Below are 19,986 nucleotides of genomic sequence, written 5' to 3'. Positions count from 1 at the left end.
AAACACCAATTGTCTATATCCAAGACCCTTGCCCTAGCTTCCCCTGTGACACTGCCCCTGCAAATAGACAGTAAAATAAAAAGGAGGCAAGGAAGGAAATGGGAAAGGGAGTAGGAGTTTATATACGGAGTCCTTTGCTCTTTAGATTTGGAAAATAATTCCATATACTGCAGTATCAGAGAGATCTGAATTAGTGATTTTCTGTTGAGTACTTCTAATTAGGACAAAAATAGTGTATCTTGCATATATATACATATATATATAGTAATTTTATATATAGAATCAGGCTTTTATTTGGGGTACATAAAAGAAAAATGAATATTACTGTTAGGAAGGGAATGTGTATGACTGCAACAGAGAGGGAATTGGTATTGCTTGAGAGAAGAAATAATTAGGAAGCACAGTTGTGCAGAAACCAATAACATTTTAGTTTTAGTTTTTGTTTTTTGGTTGTGCCGTGTGGCATGCAGGATCTTAGTTCCCTGACCAGAGGTCGAACCTGCACTCCCTGCAGTGGAAGCTTGGAGTCTTAACCACTGGACCGCCAGGGAAGTCCCTAAAAATTTTGTTCACAATGAAAAAGGTTTTAAAAATGACCTTTTAAAAATACCTCCCAACAATGGAGTCTCAGAGAAGTAGGTCTTCAAATGTTCATTAATCAAGACTAACGGAGGACCACTGGCAGGAAGCTAAAAACGTGGACTAATTATGATGAGAACAACATTTCAATAGGATTCTTGTTTGGAGTTTGCACTCTTGGTGAGTGAGGAGAGAAACAGAAAAAAAGCACAGAAGATGAACCCATTACGATCCATGGAAAGGTCATGGGGTTTCTGCCATTCTCTTATCAGTGTCCGAAGCAGCTTCAAAGAGGAAATGCTCAGAAAGGGCACCATGGCATAGGTGAGTCAACTACTATTTTTGACTTGGTGTTGGAATGGGTATGACCCTCTTCTTCAAGTTTCAGGTATCTCTCAAACTCACAGAGAATAATAACATCCAGTTCTTATTAATACCGGTGGCAGCTGGTTGCAGAAGAAACCCATTACCTTTTTGTCTCTGTGGAAGAAAGGACCCACAAACATGTGGCTGAGGTTTTGATCACACTGCTTCCCTTCTCCAGACCCCGCAGGGACTCACAGATGTCTCTTGCATCCAATAAAAACACCTCAGCTATCCGCTTTTAGGCTTGTCTATTAGCTAAGTGCTCCATCACATTCCTCCTAAATGCCTTCATCTTCAGCTATACCATGACCCATACTGACAGGTCTGCTAATGAGTGAAAAAGTAGAAGCCTGGCTTCCCACGGGGAATATATACATTTTAATAGCAGGCTTCCAGAGATGGGGCACCTGCTTCCTGTCTTCGTTTTCTAATGAGGACCTGGTGATGGAAAATACAAGGGAAGGGCAGAGGTTGCAAACTGCCTTTCTGCATAGACCTGGGGTTGCCCTGACTTAATTTAAGACCAAACAACCAATCTATCTACTTTCAGAGACAGCATGGTGACTTCCTAATAAACAAAACTTGATCAGAGCTGAAGGTACACCTGATTCCCTGGAGCGCCCCTGAGCAGCACTGATTGCATAAGCTGAAAACAGTGTGGTTTCTTTCGCCTGAGCACGTGGCATTCACCAAAATGGGAACATCCCTCATCTACACCTGTCTATGGAAAACGAGAGACAGAACGGCATTATACTTAAAGATCTGGCATTGCTAGGAAACCTGTTCTGTCTGGTCAAGAGTATGGCTCTTGATGTGGAGGTACGTGTACTCCACTGATGAAGAAAAGAGACAGACACAGATCCCTAAAGAACAAAATGAAATGTGCTAAATGGACACAGAAGCTACATGCTGGGGAAACACGGGTAGGAAGATGGAAGAGGGCCTCATTCTGGCTGAAGAGGAGTTGGAGGAAGTCAGGCAAATTTTCTCAGAATTGAAGCTATTTAAAGTTTCTCTTACAGGGTAAGGAGGTATCTTGGTGGAGAGAGAAAGAAGGGATTTGGGGGAGCCAGGGATGAACACTTAAGGGGTAGGCACTTAACAGGCAATGGGAGAACGCCATGAGTGGTAAGGCGGGCCAGGTAGGCTGGGGTCACACTGTAGCACCCTGGGTGCTGGCCTGCTTGAAGAACCCAACTCAAGTGGTATTGTGACAGAGTGGGGCAGAGGCAGGGAGGTGACTCGGGACACTCCTGTAAAGCACAAGGGAGTGACAGTTACACAGGTGAATATATATGCAAAAGGCCCTGAGCTGTATACTTAAGGTTTGTGTATTTTAATATATGTAAATGATAGCTCAAAAAAGTCCTTGAAAAAAATAAAAGCCCAGGGGATTCAGTGTTCCCTTGTCTTAGAGCAAGGGGAGTGGGAATATTTAGGAGAGGGCAGATACACAAGAGAATCCTTCTCTTTGGGTTCTTGCCCTTACCTTGTAGCCAGGGCTCCCCAACCCCAGGGTCCTTCCTGCAGGAAACTCTTCTGGTGCTTGGTGACAATGCAGTGGTCCTAGACTCAGAGGATGTTAGTGCTGAAAGGGTACTGCAGGAAAGCTACCTGTTTCATTTTATTATTTAATTTAATTTTAATTTTAATTTTTTTTTCTGGCTTAAGTAGCAGAAATTATTTCTCACAATTTTAGAGGCTGGAAGTCCAAGATCAAGGTGTAAGCCAATCTGATTCCTGGTGAGAGCTCTTTTCCTGGCTTGTAGAAGGCCACCTTCTTGCTGTGTCCTTATATGGTAGAGACAGAGCACTGGTATCTCTTCCTTTTCTTACAAGGGCACTAATACTATCATGAAGGCCCCACCCGTATGACCTCATTTAACCCATATTATCTCTTAGAGGTCCCATCTCCAAATATCATCACATCAGGAGTTAGGGCCTCAACATATGAATTTGGGGAGGGACACAATTCAGTCCATAGCACAACCCATTTCCCAAGCCACACTGGGATGGTTCAATGTGAGTTAGAATGGGAAAAGAGGCAGTATACACAGCCAGAATAATGGGGTTAATCAGCCCTGTTTTTTTCATGCATTACAGTTAAAGAATTACCATCAGAAACACTCAACCTTTTCTTCATGGCTTAAAACTAGAGATATATGTAAAGCACAGCTCTAGAATGTTCCCCTCTTCATGGCTCTGTGACTTCTAGTCACTGAGTCATTCACCCCCAACAAAAAGCTGGGGTATTAGAAGTCTACGTGGTGTCTGCCACATGTATAAATAAAAAGAACATTGATGCTGTCTTGGGTAGTACTTTCCTATCATAGCTTCATGATGAGAAGTAGCTTTGTAAGACTGTTTCATTTTATACACAAGGAAACCAAGGATCAGAGGGCCTGTCACTTGGTCCAGGGTTCTGCAGCTAGTTTAGAAGAAGACCTCAGTTTGTATCCTAATCTACATTTCAAACCAAGCCTTTTTCTCTACACCACTGCTGCCAGCGGCCATTAGGAAATCTGAATGGTTGACATAATTCTGAAGCTGTTAAAAATCAAATATTAGAAGATAAGTAGCAGCGTGGATAAATGTCCATGGTATATCAAGTGCTTTGTTTTGTTTAAATTTTTTGACTGCGCCGCAAGGCATGTGGGATTTCAGTTCCCCCACAGGGGATTGAACCTGCACCCCCTGCATTGGAAGTGCAGACTCTTAATCACTGGACCGCCAGGAACATTCCCAGGGAACACGAAGTGTTAAAGCAGGTTACCAAATGCTATATATGCCCCTGATTTTGTTGGGGGAAAATATCTGCAGCAGAAAAAACCCCACAGGGGTGATGACCAAAGTAGTAATGATATGAATCTCTGAGGAGGAGACTTACAGAAGACTTTTGTATGTTTCACTTTATTCTCCATTTAAAAAAATGAATATGCATTAAATTTTTTATTCGGGAAAAAACGGAGATCTGTATCGTCAACTACATTTTCTAAATACTGATTTGATCTTTTAGTTTGCTTGTTTCACTGAAAGCAAACACTTCTTGAGAACAAAAAAAAGGAATTGCTAGGTAAATATTGATCTGTTGCTAAGTGAACAAGAGACATATCATCCCATCTTAGAAAAGTTTTCTTCCAGACATTAAAAGGTTCACTTCTAATGTATCTTTAGATAGGTGATCTCAAAACAGATTTAAAAACTGACTTCAGTGCTGAAAGGAGGGGAAAAAATCCCTATTCTCCTAACAGGTTTTCGATGTTCACCTTTCACCGACTTTTTTTTCTACACCAGAACAGCAAGAGACTATGTCCTGATTCCGGACATGAGTCATAGTAACTGGCCACTTTCAGTCAGGGTTACTGAGTAACACCATTAGCTTGTTGTAAATCAATTAACTGACATTTCTAGCCTAGATGATTGTTTGTGAAGGCTGCAGACAGGCTTCCTCTGGGAGAAAAATCTTCAAAGTCCCAGGAGAAGCACTTTTACCCATAACAGATATGTTTCCTGCCCTCAGCTTCAAATATATGGAAGGCTGTTACAAACACGCCACACAGAGAAAGAACATCAAGGCCACTGGCTTCCGACAGGGATTAAAATAGAAAGAGGGTCATGCAGGAATCGGAAGACCACTCTGGGGCCAGTCCTGCTAGAGACTCTTGTCGTGGGCTGGCCCCTCACTGCTATCGGCTTCCTCTCTCTCACCTGTACCCTGAGAAAGGTCTCTGTCCCACTCCCTGTGGATAGGAAGAGAGCCAGCTCTGGGGTCACAGACTTGGGTCCAGTCTCCGCCTCTGTTACTCCTCATTTCCCCATCCTTAAAATGAGAGGAAAAATGAATCTAACCTCAAAGTTGTTAAGAGGATTAAATGGCATAATGCTTATGAGAGATACTCAAAATTTTAAATGCAGTAATGTGGATGAGAGTAACAGGAAAACATTTTGGTGATATGCTACGTGAACACAGGATATAGTTTTTCCCAAAATTAAGAGTATAAATAAAAAATAAGAACCTAGTTAAAAGATGGAGGGGAAACGTGAATCCTTTTGCCCTTTAATAATCATTTGTCACGATCAAGTCAGAGAATGTGGGTGTTTGGCATTTAGCTGTTTTAAGTAATGTTCCAACGTGCTCTAGGAGGGCTGGTCCTGTGCTCAACAGGACAGGTCTTGGAAGTACATAGTTTCTGGGGAATTGTCCTCTCACAGCCACCTTCAAACCATAGCTAAGTCCTAAACATGCACCAGCTCTGCCTTTAACCTAGGCTGACCTCCACCTCTCCCTGATTTGGGTTTCACCAGGAAGGAGCATGGCAACTGGTTAATGAAGGGGGTGGTGGGAGAGAGTGGCCAGAGCCACGAGGTCCAAGGAGACTGTGACCAGGGATGCACTTCCATCCCAGGAGGGAGGGTGGGGGCAATCGCAATAGAGGTCACGTAGCGCCAGGACAGTTCCATAGGCTCATCGAGAAAGAGTGCCAGGAAGGGGAAAAAGCAAAGAGAAACTGTTGGACTTATGTCTCTGGGGTATTTTTCAAAGAAAAACAAGAAAAGAGGTTAAAAAAAAAACCTGCCAAAATCAGCTCTTTTTTTTTTTTTTGAACACTTTTAACAATTATTGTGGAATCAAACCTTACGTGATGTTTATCCAGAGCCTGGACAGGAGCAACTTTCCCAGGGCTTCCTCTAATTACTTAGGAAGCAATGCTGGCTCGAAATGTGTACTCAGCTGCCTATAATCTTGTAGGGCTTTTAATATCTTGGTTTTCAAAAGCTCTCTACAAAGAGAAGACCTGGGAACTGGGTCTAACTGGGTCCCACTCAATCTGAAATCGGGTGCAAATGTTCCTTGCCAGATGAGTGAATTATCTAAATTAAGTATGGAAGAAAAATGCTGGACAATTTTGAAAACATACTGATTCTGTGCACGCTCCTCAGAGAGGAGCGTTTTCAATGCAAACACTGCTTGCTAAGAACACTACATCCTTGATAATGGTTGTGGAGCCTACTGTAATGTAAAGTCCCTTCAGCAGGGCAGGTCCAAATTTACTATGATGACATTTATATGGTACATGGCAGTCCACAGGTGTTAGGCAATATGACGGAGTTATAAGTCTCTCTCGACTTGATAGCAACTTTTTGGAGTCATGGCATTATTGTTACAACTACGAGCAAACTGTACACAAACACCCAAAACACCTGCAGCCCACAGCTCTTCACCCATGGGTAACAGCACATGAAAATGAACTAGACAACCAAAGAGGACAAAGCAAGAGCTCAAACTCTCAGGTGTCTCTGCTGCCCATCTCCTCTTAGAAGGGAATCATTCACCCAACAGAGGCGGTGAGAGGTTATACTGGGATAGAGGGAAGAGCTTCTGCTACTGTCCACTGAGTATAAGAAACTTCGTTAGGCGCTCCAGGGACACGGTTGGGATAAGACAGCTCTCCAAGCAGCATCCATCTGGAAAGCCAACCTGGCAGAATGGACTAAGCTTGAAGAGGCACAAACAAGGTGAAGCAGCAATGATGAGGAAGGAGGAAGGAACTAAGACCCCAGAGAGCGTGGACTGCTTCACGTGAGAGGCTTGTCCCAAGCGCTGCAGGAAGACGGAGTTATTCAGAAGACGTCAACAGGGGAAGATTTCACGAGGCATCTCCTGAAAACAGCACGTGTGATGATACCCTTTGTTTTACAACTACAGTTTCCTCTATCAGAAGCAGTGCTCACCCCTGCCACCCCCAAAACACAGACCTGGCTTCTGCAGGGAAATCTGGTTCACTTGCAATGAAAACCCTCTCTTTAAGTGGATTCTCTTAGTTAATGCTCAGTATATTTTTCAATAAGGCAGAGGGACAGTACCCAATGAATGAGCCTGTGCTTTTTTTGCTCATTAATTATTTTGGGTCAGGATGATTTCTCTGTCTTAGAACTGGCAACAGAGCATTTGATAAAGGGCTAGAATATTGTCTAAGCTTTCTGCATCTACCTTAAAATGACAACTGTTTTCTGCAAAGTCCTTGTCATGGATGATGACACCACCCCGTGGAGGAAGGGATGTTTCCAGGCAACAAAGATCTGAGGCTGTCTCCTGCCCGCCAGGATTCAAACGCCAGGCTCCTATTGAGACGGTGGCTACTTTAACACCAATGACACTATTTTACATGGATGCCTTGAGGACACATTGTGAGAAGGTTCTTCTTTGAACACTGCAAAGACAGATCAGCAGGCCAGTGTACAGGTGGGTTTGAGGTCTACTCACTCTTTGGTCAGAAGAGGACAGGACTTGAGCAGGAAGCATGAGAGCCCCGAGTCCTGGAAGTAGAGTTCAGGCGGGGCCGTGGGGCTCTTCAGGTTCAAACACCGGACGATCACATACAGCACAGCAGCCACTGCGGCCAGCTTCACCCCGTCAAACACGGCCGGGAGCTCGGGGGTCTCCAGCATGGCATTCATCTTGATCTGGGGAGCAGGGGTACAGGCAGGTTTAGAAGCACGTGGGGAGGGGAGGAGCCCACCACACACAGACAAAGCCAGCGATCACCTGTCACGATCCAGATGTGTCCGCAGAACCCACCCTGGCCGATTCCCATAGGTGCCTTACAAGTGCCAACAGACTGGCAACAACCCAGATCATGAACAGTCCTGAGCACTAATAAACTGGGCTGGGTGGTGTTTTTTTTAATCTAATGAACATTTATTTCTAAGATGAGCGAATTGGAAAATGCTGTGAATAGCGTCCTGTTGAGAGCAGGAGAAAGGAGTCCAGTCGGAGAGGTACAAGGGGGACCAGGAGGCGAGCTCTGATTTCTGTTACCAGGCAATCTTGACTCTCTCTGCAGACTTAACCTGCACCTGGAGCACCAGCTGCACGTGAGGCGCTGTGTTTACAGCCTTGGACAGAGATGTGAGATGGGACTGCTGTTGCCACCAGGTGAGGCTGTACTGCCTGCTGGACTCACCTCTGTTTTCAGAGCAGGAAGGGCCTGATTCAGCCACCTGCTCCTTTGGAGGCAGCCCTGGTGCTGGAGCCAAGTTCAGGCTCAGCCCAGGTCGCAGTGGTTCTTGCTCCTGGGAGTTGTAGGCAGTGTGAAATGGAACTTGGCCACATTTTTCCCCACCGAAGGCAACTGACTATAGCCATTAGTCCAAAATTGGGCTAAAAGTGGACCAAATTCAACTGCTAGACCAAAATTAAAAACTGCAGTATGGAAAATGTACATGCATATCTGGCTTTTCATCTTCTCAGGTAGCTTTATTTTGTACACAGAACACGCACACACACACACCACTTCAAACATAAAAAACCAAACATCAACAGCAACAAAACTCCATCCTTTTCCTTGCTGCAAGGCAGGAAAACAGAACATCAGCTGTTACCTTAAAAATCAGGGAAACCACAAGCTAACAAAAAGGAGAAAACGGTAACTCTGGCAGCCAAGGTAGCTATGGCAACAGCTTCCCCTGGAATGGTTTCAAGTAGCCTCTGCTGAAAACAGTATGAGAACTCTGGTGGCCAACGGCGCAGACAGAAGAGGCAGGACAAAACAATCTCTCAAAAACGTGTTTGGGGCATAACCGAATGAACTCATTTGAGACCTACAGCCAGGCCAGAGAGGTCTCAGAAGCCCTCTTCTAAAATCGAGGTGATTTTGGCAAATACAGGACCCAAACACACTGTAGACGATCTCTGGCAGGGGTTCCAACTCAGTGAGGAAAGGCAATTAAACATCCCACAAGTTATCATATGACATCACTCATATGTGGAATCTAATTTAAAAAAAGAAACAAATGAACTTATTTACAAAACAGAAACAGACTTACAGATATTGAGAACAAACGATGGTTACCAAAGGGGAAAAGCGTGGGGGTGGGGGGGGGGGGAATAAATCAAAAGCTTGGGATGAACACACACACACCACTATATATAACACAGATAACCAGCAAGGACCTACTGTACAGCACAGGGAGCTCTAGTCAGTATTCTGTGATAACCTATATGAGAAAAGAATCTAAAAAAGAATGAATATATGTATATGCATAACTGAATCACTTTGCTATACACCTGAAACTAACACAACATTGTAAATCAACTATACCCCAATTAAAAAAAAAAAAAGACCCCAGCTCCTTAACTCACCATCAGGGCAAGAAAATAATTTTTTAAAATTTATCTGGCATGATTTAGAATCAAGGCTGGACCTCAGAATATACTTTTCAGCTACATCAACCTTTGACCTTTTATGAGCTGACAGTTTCCTTAAAACTTAACCTCTGGGGACATGTCACCTCACTCCTAGGGCTATGTTCCCCAAAGGCTGTTCCTCAAACCCTTAAAACAAGGATTCTTTTAACTTGGGGTCTGTAGGTCCCCTATGGAATTCTAAGGTCCAGGAACTCCCTGAAATTATACATGAAAGTGTGTGTGTCTGAAAGTTTTCTGGGAACAGGGTCTGCAGACTTAATCAGATTCTTCTAGGGGCCTGTGACCTAAAAAGTACACAGCACTGCACTCAAAGATGCCCTAGGGGTTCCACCTGTGGCCCCTGTCCCTCATCTCTCCAAAGCCCTGCCACCTATGCCAGTCAAACCGACAAGAAACAAACATCCAAGATGACACAGCTTGTTAATAGGGATTTTTTTAAAAATTTATTTTATTGAAGTATAGTTGATTTACAATGTTGTGTTAATTTTAATAGGGATTTTTAAGTGTAGTTAGTGAAGGGCCAAAACCAAAACCTAGCAGGAATTCCAGTTTCTCTGACATGATGCTGGTGATATGGAACTGAAACAGACATCCTTCTTATCCCCTTGGTTGCAAAGAGAGGAGAGGAATGCATTGGATGGCTTGACCAGTTTCCTGGCTGGTCTAGAGTAGACTTATTGAATTAAAAACGTACAAGAAGTCCCTCTGTCCCCACTTCCACTCCTACCTACTAATGTCAGGGAAGGTCGGGAGAAGAAGCAAAAATAAGAGTCTCGCCAATATGTACCTACGTCACCTGTTCCTCTCTACTGCGAATATGAACTGTTCTTGAAAATCTGTACAGCTGGGCCAGTCAGGTCAGATCTCATTCGATTTAACCTAAAAGCTGAAAAGATCGGATGGTGATCTATTAAAGGCTGAGAAAGAAGCAATTTAACTGAAATATAAGCATAGTCTAAGTTTTTCTGCATTTAAAGCCTTTAGGGAAAAAGACAATTTCTTTAATTAACACATGTGACGCACTCTTGGCTGTTTGGACAGACCTGCTGGCAAAGCCTCTGTGAATCCACAGACTGACAGGCTCTCTGTGGTTTCCAGGACGAGTTATCTGCTGCGTTCAAAACTCTGGCTAACGCAAACTCACACTGCTTTTGTCCTTTAACTTGTAACGTAATCTTCAGAAACACCTGACAGGTACCATCTCTGTGTGACCAATGAAATAACTTAGCCAGGTTTAGGTCAAGACAGCAGGCAGTTGACTTGTTCCATCTCTCCCAGGTATACAGCAACGACAGGAAAAAATATGAGCTGAGAAAAGTAAAAGGGCACAGATGGGCTCAAAAACACAGTTCCAGAAACAGAACAGAACTGAAAGTAATAAGTGGGGAGCCGTAACACCTGTCAAATCTGGTCCATACTGGGGGCTGGAGGCTGGCTACTCAGGGCCATCCGGAGCTAAAAGTGCTCACCGTGAGATGGGGAACCAGAGCCAGGCCCACTGGGCTAAAGATCTGTGGCTTCGAAAGCAGCAGAGGAAACACAAGAGAGAAAGGGGTGGGGGAGGGACAGCCAGTGTTTATATAGCACTATCTATGTGTCAAGCTCTGCTCTTCATACTTTACCCATCCTAACGCTATTAACTGTACCTCTGAGGTAGGTACTATTATTATCCCCATTTTACAGATGACGAAACTGAGGCATAGAAACCTCCTTGAGTAACGTGCTCAAGGTCACACAGCTAGTAGGCAGAGAAACCAAGATTCATACCAGGCTCCGAAGAGCGTGCTTTTAACCACTACGCTGTGTGAAAGCAGGAAAAGTAAAGAAAGAGAGAAACAAGAAAGAAAGTGGATATTACCTGAAAACACAAATGAGACACCAAAAGCTTGCTCAAGTTCATGTGGCTGTAAAATAGTAGAGCTGGTATTGAAGCCCAATTTTCTCTGATTCCATCACACCAAAATGATTTAAAAAGAAAATGAAAGCCAGTTGAAGGGGAGATTCAATTAACCTTCAGAGTAGCCTTGTTCAACTTCAAATTTTTATTATTTCTTCACATTCTGAGACAAATTAGCCACAGAGGCCCAGGCTTTTTTGGGGAGGGGACTAAAGAGCAATGTCTCCAGCCACATCACAAGCTACTTGACCTTTCCAGGGCTCGGCTGCCAACTAAAAACAAGGGATGTGCCAGATCAGAGACCTTAAACTGGCAACCTATGGGATGGCAGTGCATTTAACTGGCATTTTAAAAAAATGAATTTATTGGCTGCTAAGTTATAAACACCAGGAGATTTCAGATAAAAATCTGGATCTCTGGTTTCTCTTGAGAAAAAAATCTGAAGATTTGGCAACACTGATCCAGCATTCTCACATGGCAGCAATGAATGGAGCTGGGCGGGGCTGCCCCTCTAGACAGGCCATGCTCCCTCCTGGTTGCCACAGTTCCCACCACTCCCTATCATGGCCCTCAACAATGACCTCTGGCCTACTTAATCATTGCTGGTACCTGAATGGTCCCTGAAGGCATCCGAATGTGCAAACCTTGCAGAAATCTAAGGTCCTTACTAGCCCTGGATAAGTCTATATTGATAGAATATTCAAAACATAACACTATCAGTATATGTATAAATGATAAATTAATAAAAAACAATTATGGGAAGGCAGAGTAGCAAATAACAAGATGTAGTATGTTTTATTTATTGATATTGACACTGATGTTTATTTATACCTTCACTCTTTTCCACAAACTATTTGAGATAGCTTCAAGAGAACGCTGAATAGGGAACTTCCCCGGTGGTCCAGGGGTTAAGATTCCATGCTTCCACTGCAGGGGGCGCGGGTTCAATCCCTGGTTGGGAAACTAAGATCCCACATGCCCCCTACACAGAAAAAGAATGCTGAATAGACTTACACAGAGAAAGATTCAGAAATGTGGCTGACTGCTGATTGCTTCCTGGTAAGAAGTCTCTCCTCCTTTCTTTCAACACAAATCTGGAAAATGCACCTAAGCTGGAAAAAACTAACTACAGATCCCAGGCTCCATGGCAGGTAGGCAAGTCCACGTGACTAAATGCTGGCCAGTTCTGGGGGGGCTGCTCTGCTTTCTGGGGAGAATCCTTAAAAGGCAGGGAGTTAACTCTTCTTCTGCCCTTTTCCCTCCCTGCCTCCTTGGAATGCAGACGACAGGGCTGCAACTCCGACAGCTATCTTGGGCTGTGAAGTGACCTTGAGGTCACTCTAGGAGCCACATGGAGAGGACAGCAGAGGAGAAAGACAGAGACCTGGAGTCCCTGATGATTCCATGGAGCCATCATGTCAGACCCAGACTGCCTACCTCAGGATTTCTCTTATGTGAGAGAATAAACCCTTGCATGTTTAAACCACTGTTATTTCTAGACTCTTGTAGTCTGTAATTTCTAATGACACAGGAGGAAGTACTATCTCCCCAAATCTTTATGGATGCGACACTGGTTGGGTTATTATTAGAGCACAGGCAATTTTTCTTTTTCTTTTCCAAAATTCATAATGACTACAAACTTTTTTTTATTACCAAAAAAAAGCTTTAAAATAGCAACTAACAAAATCTAAAAAGAAATTAAGAGACTCTAAACAAGGAAAATACCTAGGTCAAAATATACAATTGGGACTTCCCTGGTGGTGCAATGGTTAAGAATCTGCCTGCCAATGCAGGGGACACGGGTTCGAGTCCTGGTCTGGGAAGACCCCACATGCCGTGGAGCAACTAAGCCCATGCGCCACAACTACTGAGCCCGCGCGCCTAGAGCCGGTGCTCTGCAACAAGAGAAGGCACTGCACCGCAAGGAAGAGTAGCCCCCGTTCGCCACAACTAGAGAAAGCCTGCACAGCAATGAAGACCCAATGCAGCCCAAAATAAATAAATAAATTTATATATATAAATGATATACAACTAAACATATGACTAAGCCTAGAATGTGTCTGAGCTTTCTGACTGCCAGGGGGAAAAGGGAAACCTAGTCAGACCTATGGTTTCTCCAAAATGCAGAGCTAATCCGTAGTACACTCTTCTTACCTCCAGAGAACACGACAGATACTCAAAGAAAACAGGGTTCTTCTGGCACAGATTTATAAAAAAAAATTCTGCGGGACTTTACATATGGGGACCTTGAGTGATGTGATAGGTAATGTCCTCCTACAACTTTTTTTAATAGCAAATGAAGTAGAGAATTAATTTCCTCAACGTTTGAAAAATGCCAACGGTTTAAAATTGAATTTGATTCGGTGAAGGCAATCCTATGAGAGGTTTCTAATTATTACGGTCCAGATACAGAGCCTTGAGCTGAAGTCCTGAGGAGCAGGGCGGTTCTACCGCATGTTGCTAGGGCCACCTTCCTTGAACTTCAGTGGGCTTAAGGACTTGATGACCTACTGTGTGCCTGGCTCTGTACTAAGTATTGTGTAGAACCACAGTTAAGTCGAATTCTCATTTTAACTGGGGAGAAAAAGAAAAGAAGTTTATGTTAGGGCTACATATACTTTAGAAACTTGGGGACCAGAATAAGTAGTCCAGGAAAAAAATAAGTGGGGAAAGGACTTATGGAGAAGTTAGAACTAGAACTGCACCTTAGTGAAGTATAGATTTAGAAGAAGTGTGTGTAAGTCTGTGGGAGAGAGATTTTGTGGTGTGTGTGTGTGTGTGTGTGTGTGTGTGTGCGTGTGCATGTGCACGATATACATTAAACAAGGAATTAACTGGCAATCGTAGAATAAAACTCTTGATATTCATTTAAACTTATCTTGCTGCATTTTATTTTATGGTCTTCTTTCTATCTAGGTTTGACCTGCCACTAAAAATTAATATTCTGCACTTGTTCCAGACATAACAAACTTAGCTTCTATTGCGCTATTTTGTGTGCCCCTTCTCCCATTCTGGGCAGGTGAAATCCAGTTAAAGTGCACTTCAGGCAGCTTAGGGCCAGGTATGCAGAAGATGGAAAGGAGACATCTCCCCACCCACACCTCACACGCACCCGATCAGCACTTCCTCCACCCTTCCCTGCTCCCACCGCAGTCTTCTTTTGAGTGAGATTTAGGTGCTGTAAATGATAGTTAAAATTCCATTTGTCTTCTCGACATTAACGAAGAAATCCAAGGTGCTGTCAAAGGCCCAGCAGTAAAGGAACTTTCGGTATTGCCCTCAGTCTCTAAGACAGGCTCCACTGGCATCTCCGCCAGTGCGAGGGCCTGGGCTTCTCACTGTTCCCCATGACTAAGAGTGTTATTATAAGATGGAGGGACAGATTCAGCGAGAGACGCCCAGTCTGGGGGTTCTGAGACCTGGGTCCTCGTGCCTGCTCTGCCCCTTCTCAGTTGGTGACCTTGAACAAGTCCCTGAACCTTTCTGGGCCCTAAAGAACTCATTTGTAAAATGAGAGGATTAGATTAGAAGTCAATGATACCAAAGGTCTCTCTCAGCTCAAAATTTCTGAGATTCTAGGGATAGAATTGCAGTCCTTGGCTAAAGAGCACAGGAACACTCTCTCTGTGCTCTGTAACAGAAGATAGCCCTGTTTTCCAGCCTACTACATGGACCATTAAACAGTAAAACTCATAAGAACTAACGACCCTCAGGGCCTTTGTTCTTCCTTCAAATAAGTTAAACAGTTCTATATTTTCAGCTGTGCCATTTATGCCAATAATTCCATCATATTCATTCCACCTCCATGGGTGAGTGATGATTTCAGCCTTGGAATATTAATGTTCACTGAAAATCTAAAACTTACAGTGAAGAAAAAGACAAGCAGAGACCTCAAACACAAAAGACTCATTACCTGGTATAATGGGGTGTATACTGTTCCCCCAAAATCCACGTTCACCAGGGACCTGTGAATGTGACCTTGTTTGGATATAGGGTCTTTGCAGATATAATCAAGTTAAGATGGGGTCATACTGGTTAGAGTGGCCCTTAACCCCATGACTGGCGTCCTTGTAAGAAAAGAGAAATTTGGACACAGAACACAGAGGAGAGACCATATGAAGATGGAAGTAGAGACTGGGGTGATGCATCTCTGAACCAAGAACACCAAGGATTGCCAGCAACCACCAGAAGCTAGGAGAGAGACAGGGAACAGATTTTCCTCAGAGCCCTCAAGAACCTGGCTGACACTGAGAACCTTGCCGACCCCTGATTTTAGACGTCTAGCCTCCAGAACTGTGACAGAATAAGCCCAAATGACCTCTCATGACTCAGCTGTTCCACACCCCTATTCTTCAGAGGCTGAAGAGACCCTCTGCCACATGCTTTCGGAAGTTATCCAGACAAACTCCAACCAATACATACCAATAATCAGCTAACAACAAGATACTCCCAGGCTACTTGTTAACACAAGGCAAATTGTATTCTGTGCACAAATGTTTACTAGCTTGGCCTCTTTGCCTCTGTGATTCAGCTGTCAGGACCATCGTTTCCTCTCCTGTTATAGGAAAGTGAGGGAGCCCAGAGACGGAGACATCACGGGCTAGGAGGGGAGGGCCCTCTTTCCCTTGCCACCCAAAGGACCTGACAAGCAAACTTCAATACATACGTGGGTCCCATGGCAAATACTCCTCAAGGAAAACCAAACCAAACTCCTAAAGGATTTCTCTCTTCCAATTCCAATCAGGTTGAAAAGGATTATGTTTAGGTTCAGGCCCTGGAGTGAGGTAACCCCGTGTTAAATCCTGGCCCCGACAGTTCTGGTGTTTGTCTTTGGGCAAGTTTCTTACCTCCTCTGGGCCTCCTCTGCAAACTGAAGGTGTTAATACACAGAAATTATTTTAAAACAATCCTTGACATACAGTAAGTGTCCGTCCCCCAAATATAAGCCATCCCATCCCCACCATTAAACTCTCCTCCATTTTGCCTAAGTAAACGCTAATCTGACAGAAATTACCACAAAAGATACTTTTTTCCCAGCTGACAGGCCTCATCAACAATGAAATAACTAGTGGATCCACTGCTTGGGTCTCCTCCAACAAGTTTAAAATTAATCCCAGGACACACTCTTGATTCTTCTAACGCGGAACCGTGTTAGACTTAATAAATTGTTGGATAGTAAGTGTTCATCACCAAGGTCCATTAACAGTTCCAAGGTGTGTTCTCGTTTCTGTGCTGAAAGGGGTCTGGCGGTGCACAGCCTGGACCCCCTCCTTCCGATACACACAACCTCTCTTCTGCCAAGGGACCCCTCCTTTCCCGCAGAGAGACCGTTCCTTCATCTGCACCTCCTTCCTGCAGGTAAAACCACTCGTGTCTGGCCCAACTCTCCTAGCAAACCTCTTCAATGTCCTGAAATAAAACCCTACGCCAGCATAGTAAGCCTCAGGCAGGCTTCCTTCCTCAAGAATGCCCTATGAGTAGTGTAGCAGACAAAACCTCACGTCATCCCAATCTGTCAGCCTTCTTGGTGGCAACTTAGATAAAAGTAGTTAACCCGAAATGTAGGCAACATGACACCTTTGGGGAGAAAGCAGGGAGGAAAAGGGCCAGTTTCTCACCCCTTTATCTGCCATTTAACTAAAGAAATCAGGGCTATTGCACACACAGAAAAAAGTAACTCCACAGAAGGGGAGAAACAAGCCCAGAGCAGACTGCTAGGACAAAGCCCCACCACCCCCACTGAGCTGTTTCTCTGCACTTGTGCTCACTGCCACGGGGCTGGGACAGAGTCAGAGGCACGGCCAGAAGGTTCTGAGGTATGTCCTAGTCTACCCAGGCCTGCGTACCCTTGATAACCTGGGCCGCTTTGGGCCCCACTCTGATCTCACAGGGAGATTTCGATTCCCTGGGTGAGCACCTCCGCCAGCAGCTCACAGCACCGCCTCTCAGCACAGCCAGGCTGTTCTAGTCCTGCGTGTCCTTCTCCCAGGGATAGTCCTGTTGGCTGAGTCTTCAGGGTAACTGGGTTTTGAAATTCCCCTTCTCACCACCGCCACTACCTCAAGCCCCAAATGATGGAGAGCCCTGGCAACGACGGGGCCAAAACCCTGTTTTCCAGAGATGCCAAGAGACACTGATTGATTGATTAATTAATTAATTTTTGAACATTAAGCATCAAGTACCCAGACCCTTTCCTTCAGCAGATCAAACCAGGGAGCAGCCCTGGGGGCCTGGGACCAGGTTATGACACTGGGATGTGGGTGGTGGCAGGGAGACTGAAAGCAAGATCTAGTCCCACATCCCTTACAAATCAGGTCCTATGCGGTGAAGGGAATGTCCTAAGTCACACACAATTTGGTAAAGAGAAGAGAATTTACAGATAATTAAATACATTTAGGTTAACCTCACTCTCAGTTGCATTCAAATTTAAGAGCTTGAAATTGCCTTTTTGTGCAAACTCACTCATGCGATAATAGTTTTATTTAACCATATTCTTCCACAAAGTCATAAGGCCACACATTCATCCTGCTGAAATTTCAGAAAATGTCCTACAAGTTTCTAGTAAGAGGAAAGTTACCCTATGAGAGAAAATGTGAACCTCCTGTTTACATATCAGGAATGGCTACTAACCCACAACTTTCACAAAGTCACTAAATTAAAAATAGCTGGAGACTGAGTCACCAGTTAAGCATGCACATTTAATTGGGCACTTTTACATGCATTTACTAAATTACTGAAAGGCAGCTGGCCTCTCTCATTAGCAAATAGTCTTGCTCAAAGAGTAGTACTTTCAAGTGGAGGACAATGGGTAAAAACACTTAGTAAAATCACAAGCAAAATTGCTTTCTCTACCATCAAGAAACCATTCAATGCACACCTGAGAACAAACCAAAAATCCTAAGCTAGGTGTTTCCTCTATGGAGATGAGAGAATTTTCTAATAGGACAGGCATTTTAATGGAGAGATTTGATAATTCTAACATTGTATTAAAAAACATATACTGCAATTAGGGCTTCCTTCGTGGCGCAGTGGTTAAGAATCAGCCTGGCAATGCAGGGGACACGGGTTTGAACCCTGGTCCAGGAAGATGCCACATGCTGTGGAGCATCTAAGCCCATGCGCCACAACTACTGAGCCTGTGCTCTACAGCCTGCAAGCCACAACTACTGAGCCTGTGAGCCAAAACTACTGAAGCCCGCACGCCTAGAGCCCATGCTCCGCAACAAGAGAAGCCATCGCAATGAGAAGCCTGCGCACTGCAGCAAAGAGTGCCCCTGCTCGCTGGAACTACAGAAAGCCCACGTGCAGCAACAAAGGCCCAATGCAGCCAAAAATGAATAAATAAATTTAAAAAACCATACACTGCAATTAAAATCTGTAATATCAAAAGAAAATCCCAGTTTGCCTGAACCCAACAAACTCAAGTGCCCGGTTTACTGGAATTTTTAAGAGATAGATACAGCTGAAGAGAAGAGAATCTCCAGATTTATTCCACAGAAGAAACTTTCTGGGGCATGTGCTGGAATCTCACCAGCAAAAAAGCTTCCAGAAGGAGGAAATTGGGGATGGGGTGGGAGGCACGGCCCTTGGCTAAAAATCATTGACCCCATGGAACTCACTAAAACAGAGAAGAAAGTTTCACCTAGAGCTGCAAAACAAAGCACTTACAGCTACCTTCAGTTAATGAGAAAATAAAAATAATCAGCAGTCCCCATTCCTGAGCATTCTGGGGTGTCCCAAGGGCCCCAGACCCAGAATGGCGCACAGTGCCGCTGGAAGCTGTAATGTGAGCATTACCAAGGGCAGCCCTTTATAATCCTGACACTTGCTTTTCACTGCACAGGCAGCAAGAAGTATATCTGTGAGGAGACCAGACCCACAGGTCAAGCCCCTCGCCCCTCCCCTAGGGAGAGACACTCCTGCCCACTCGCAAGGCCAGGGGCAGGGCTGATCTCCTCCACCTCCCCGCCTCTCTCAGTTCTGGGCTCTCTGATGATGAATTTTGCCAGTAGTGAGAACAGTAGCTCCCCTCAGGGCTCAGTCTAGAAAGCAGGAAAGGTTCTGGGCTTCCTGTCCTTCCGAGACTGAGAGAAGGTTCTAGGGGCAAGGGTATGCAGCGTGCATGGCATTTTAAGGCATGCTTTATTTCTGTTTTATATACCTCGGGCACTGTGACTAGAAAGAGTATCTCCTACTAGCTTGGAGTAGTAAGCTTAAAGGTCACACGGATTCCACTGTGACAAGTGCCCAAGTCCTAGAAGACAAACTCTACCAGCTAAATACAGATACATATGAAGGACTGATTCACACTCACACCCTTAGGCTAAAAATGAAGGACACGATATTAATGCGAGATAGTCACCCTTCTGGGGCTGAACAAGCCAGCCCCAGTACTGGGCCTCCAGGGAGCCCCTACCCAGCCTCTGCCATCAGTCCTGCCGATTCTGAGAGCTAGACAGAGCCTCGTCCCCAACTTCTAGGTCACAACCCAAGTGGAAGGACCCAGACGTGCTGGATTCTGGATGTCAGAAGAGGGAGGGAATCCCATTTGTGTCTCCATACAACTTGCTTCCAATGGTATCTGGAATTATTCTCCCCTCTGAGTATGCTGTGCTCTGTAGCTCTGGGCACATCACTTGCCCTCTCTGGGGATTTGGAAACTTACCCTAAGGGCCTGTGTGCTATAATCAAATGACAAAGATTATATTTTTCTCTTCCAGTTTTATTGAGATGTATTTGACATACAGCACTGTATAAGTTTAAGGTGTACAGCCTAATGATTTGACTTACATCATGAAATTTATCACATAAGTTTAGTGAACATCCATCACCTCACACAGATACAAAATTAAAGAAATAGAAAAAAAAATCTTTTTCCTTGTGATGAGAACTCAGAATTTACTCTCTCAACAACTTTCATAAATAACAGACAGCA

The 19,986-nt window shown here is 44.3% G+C and overlaps 1 protein-coding gene across 2 annotated transcripts in view; it reads right to left on the bottom strand.

Annotated features, from left to right (window-relative positions):
• The window catches only part of ABHD2 (abhydrolase domain containing 2, acylglycerol lipase), a 110,281-nt gene that overhangs the window by 75,820 nt on the left and 14,475 nt on the right, over positions 1-19,986 (bottom strand). Inside the window, exons 1-2 of one of the 2 annotated variants that reach the window (XM_019945793.3) lie at positions 9,942-10,040; positions 7,211-7,410 (exon numbers count right to left, since the gene is read on the bottom strand). In XM_019945793.3, coding sequence (XP_019801352.1) covers positions 7,211-7,404 — 194 coding nt within the window. In that variant the 5' untranslated portion in view covers positions 7,405-7,410; positions 9,942-10,040. Of the gene's footprint in view, positions 1-7,210; positions 7,411-9,941; positions 10,041-19,986 lie in introns of those variants that run through there. The other variant, XM_019945792.3, reaches the window with a different exon arrangement.

This window comes from Tursiops truncatus, chromosome 2 (genome assembly GCF_011762595.2).
Source record: "Tursiops truncatus isolate mTurTru1 chromosome 2, mTurTru1.mat.Y, whole genome shotgun sequence".
In the NCBI taxonomy this organism is placed as follows: Eukaryota; Metazoa; Chordata; class Mammalia; order Artiodactyla; family Delphinidae; genus Tursiops; species Tursiops truncatus.
This window is presented reverse-complemented; position numbering and strand designations above follow the sequence as displayed.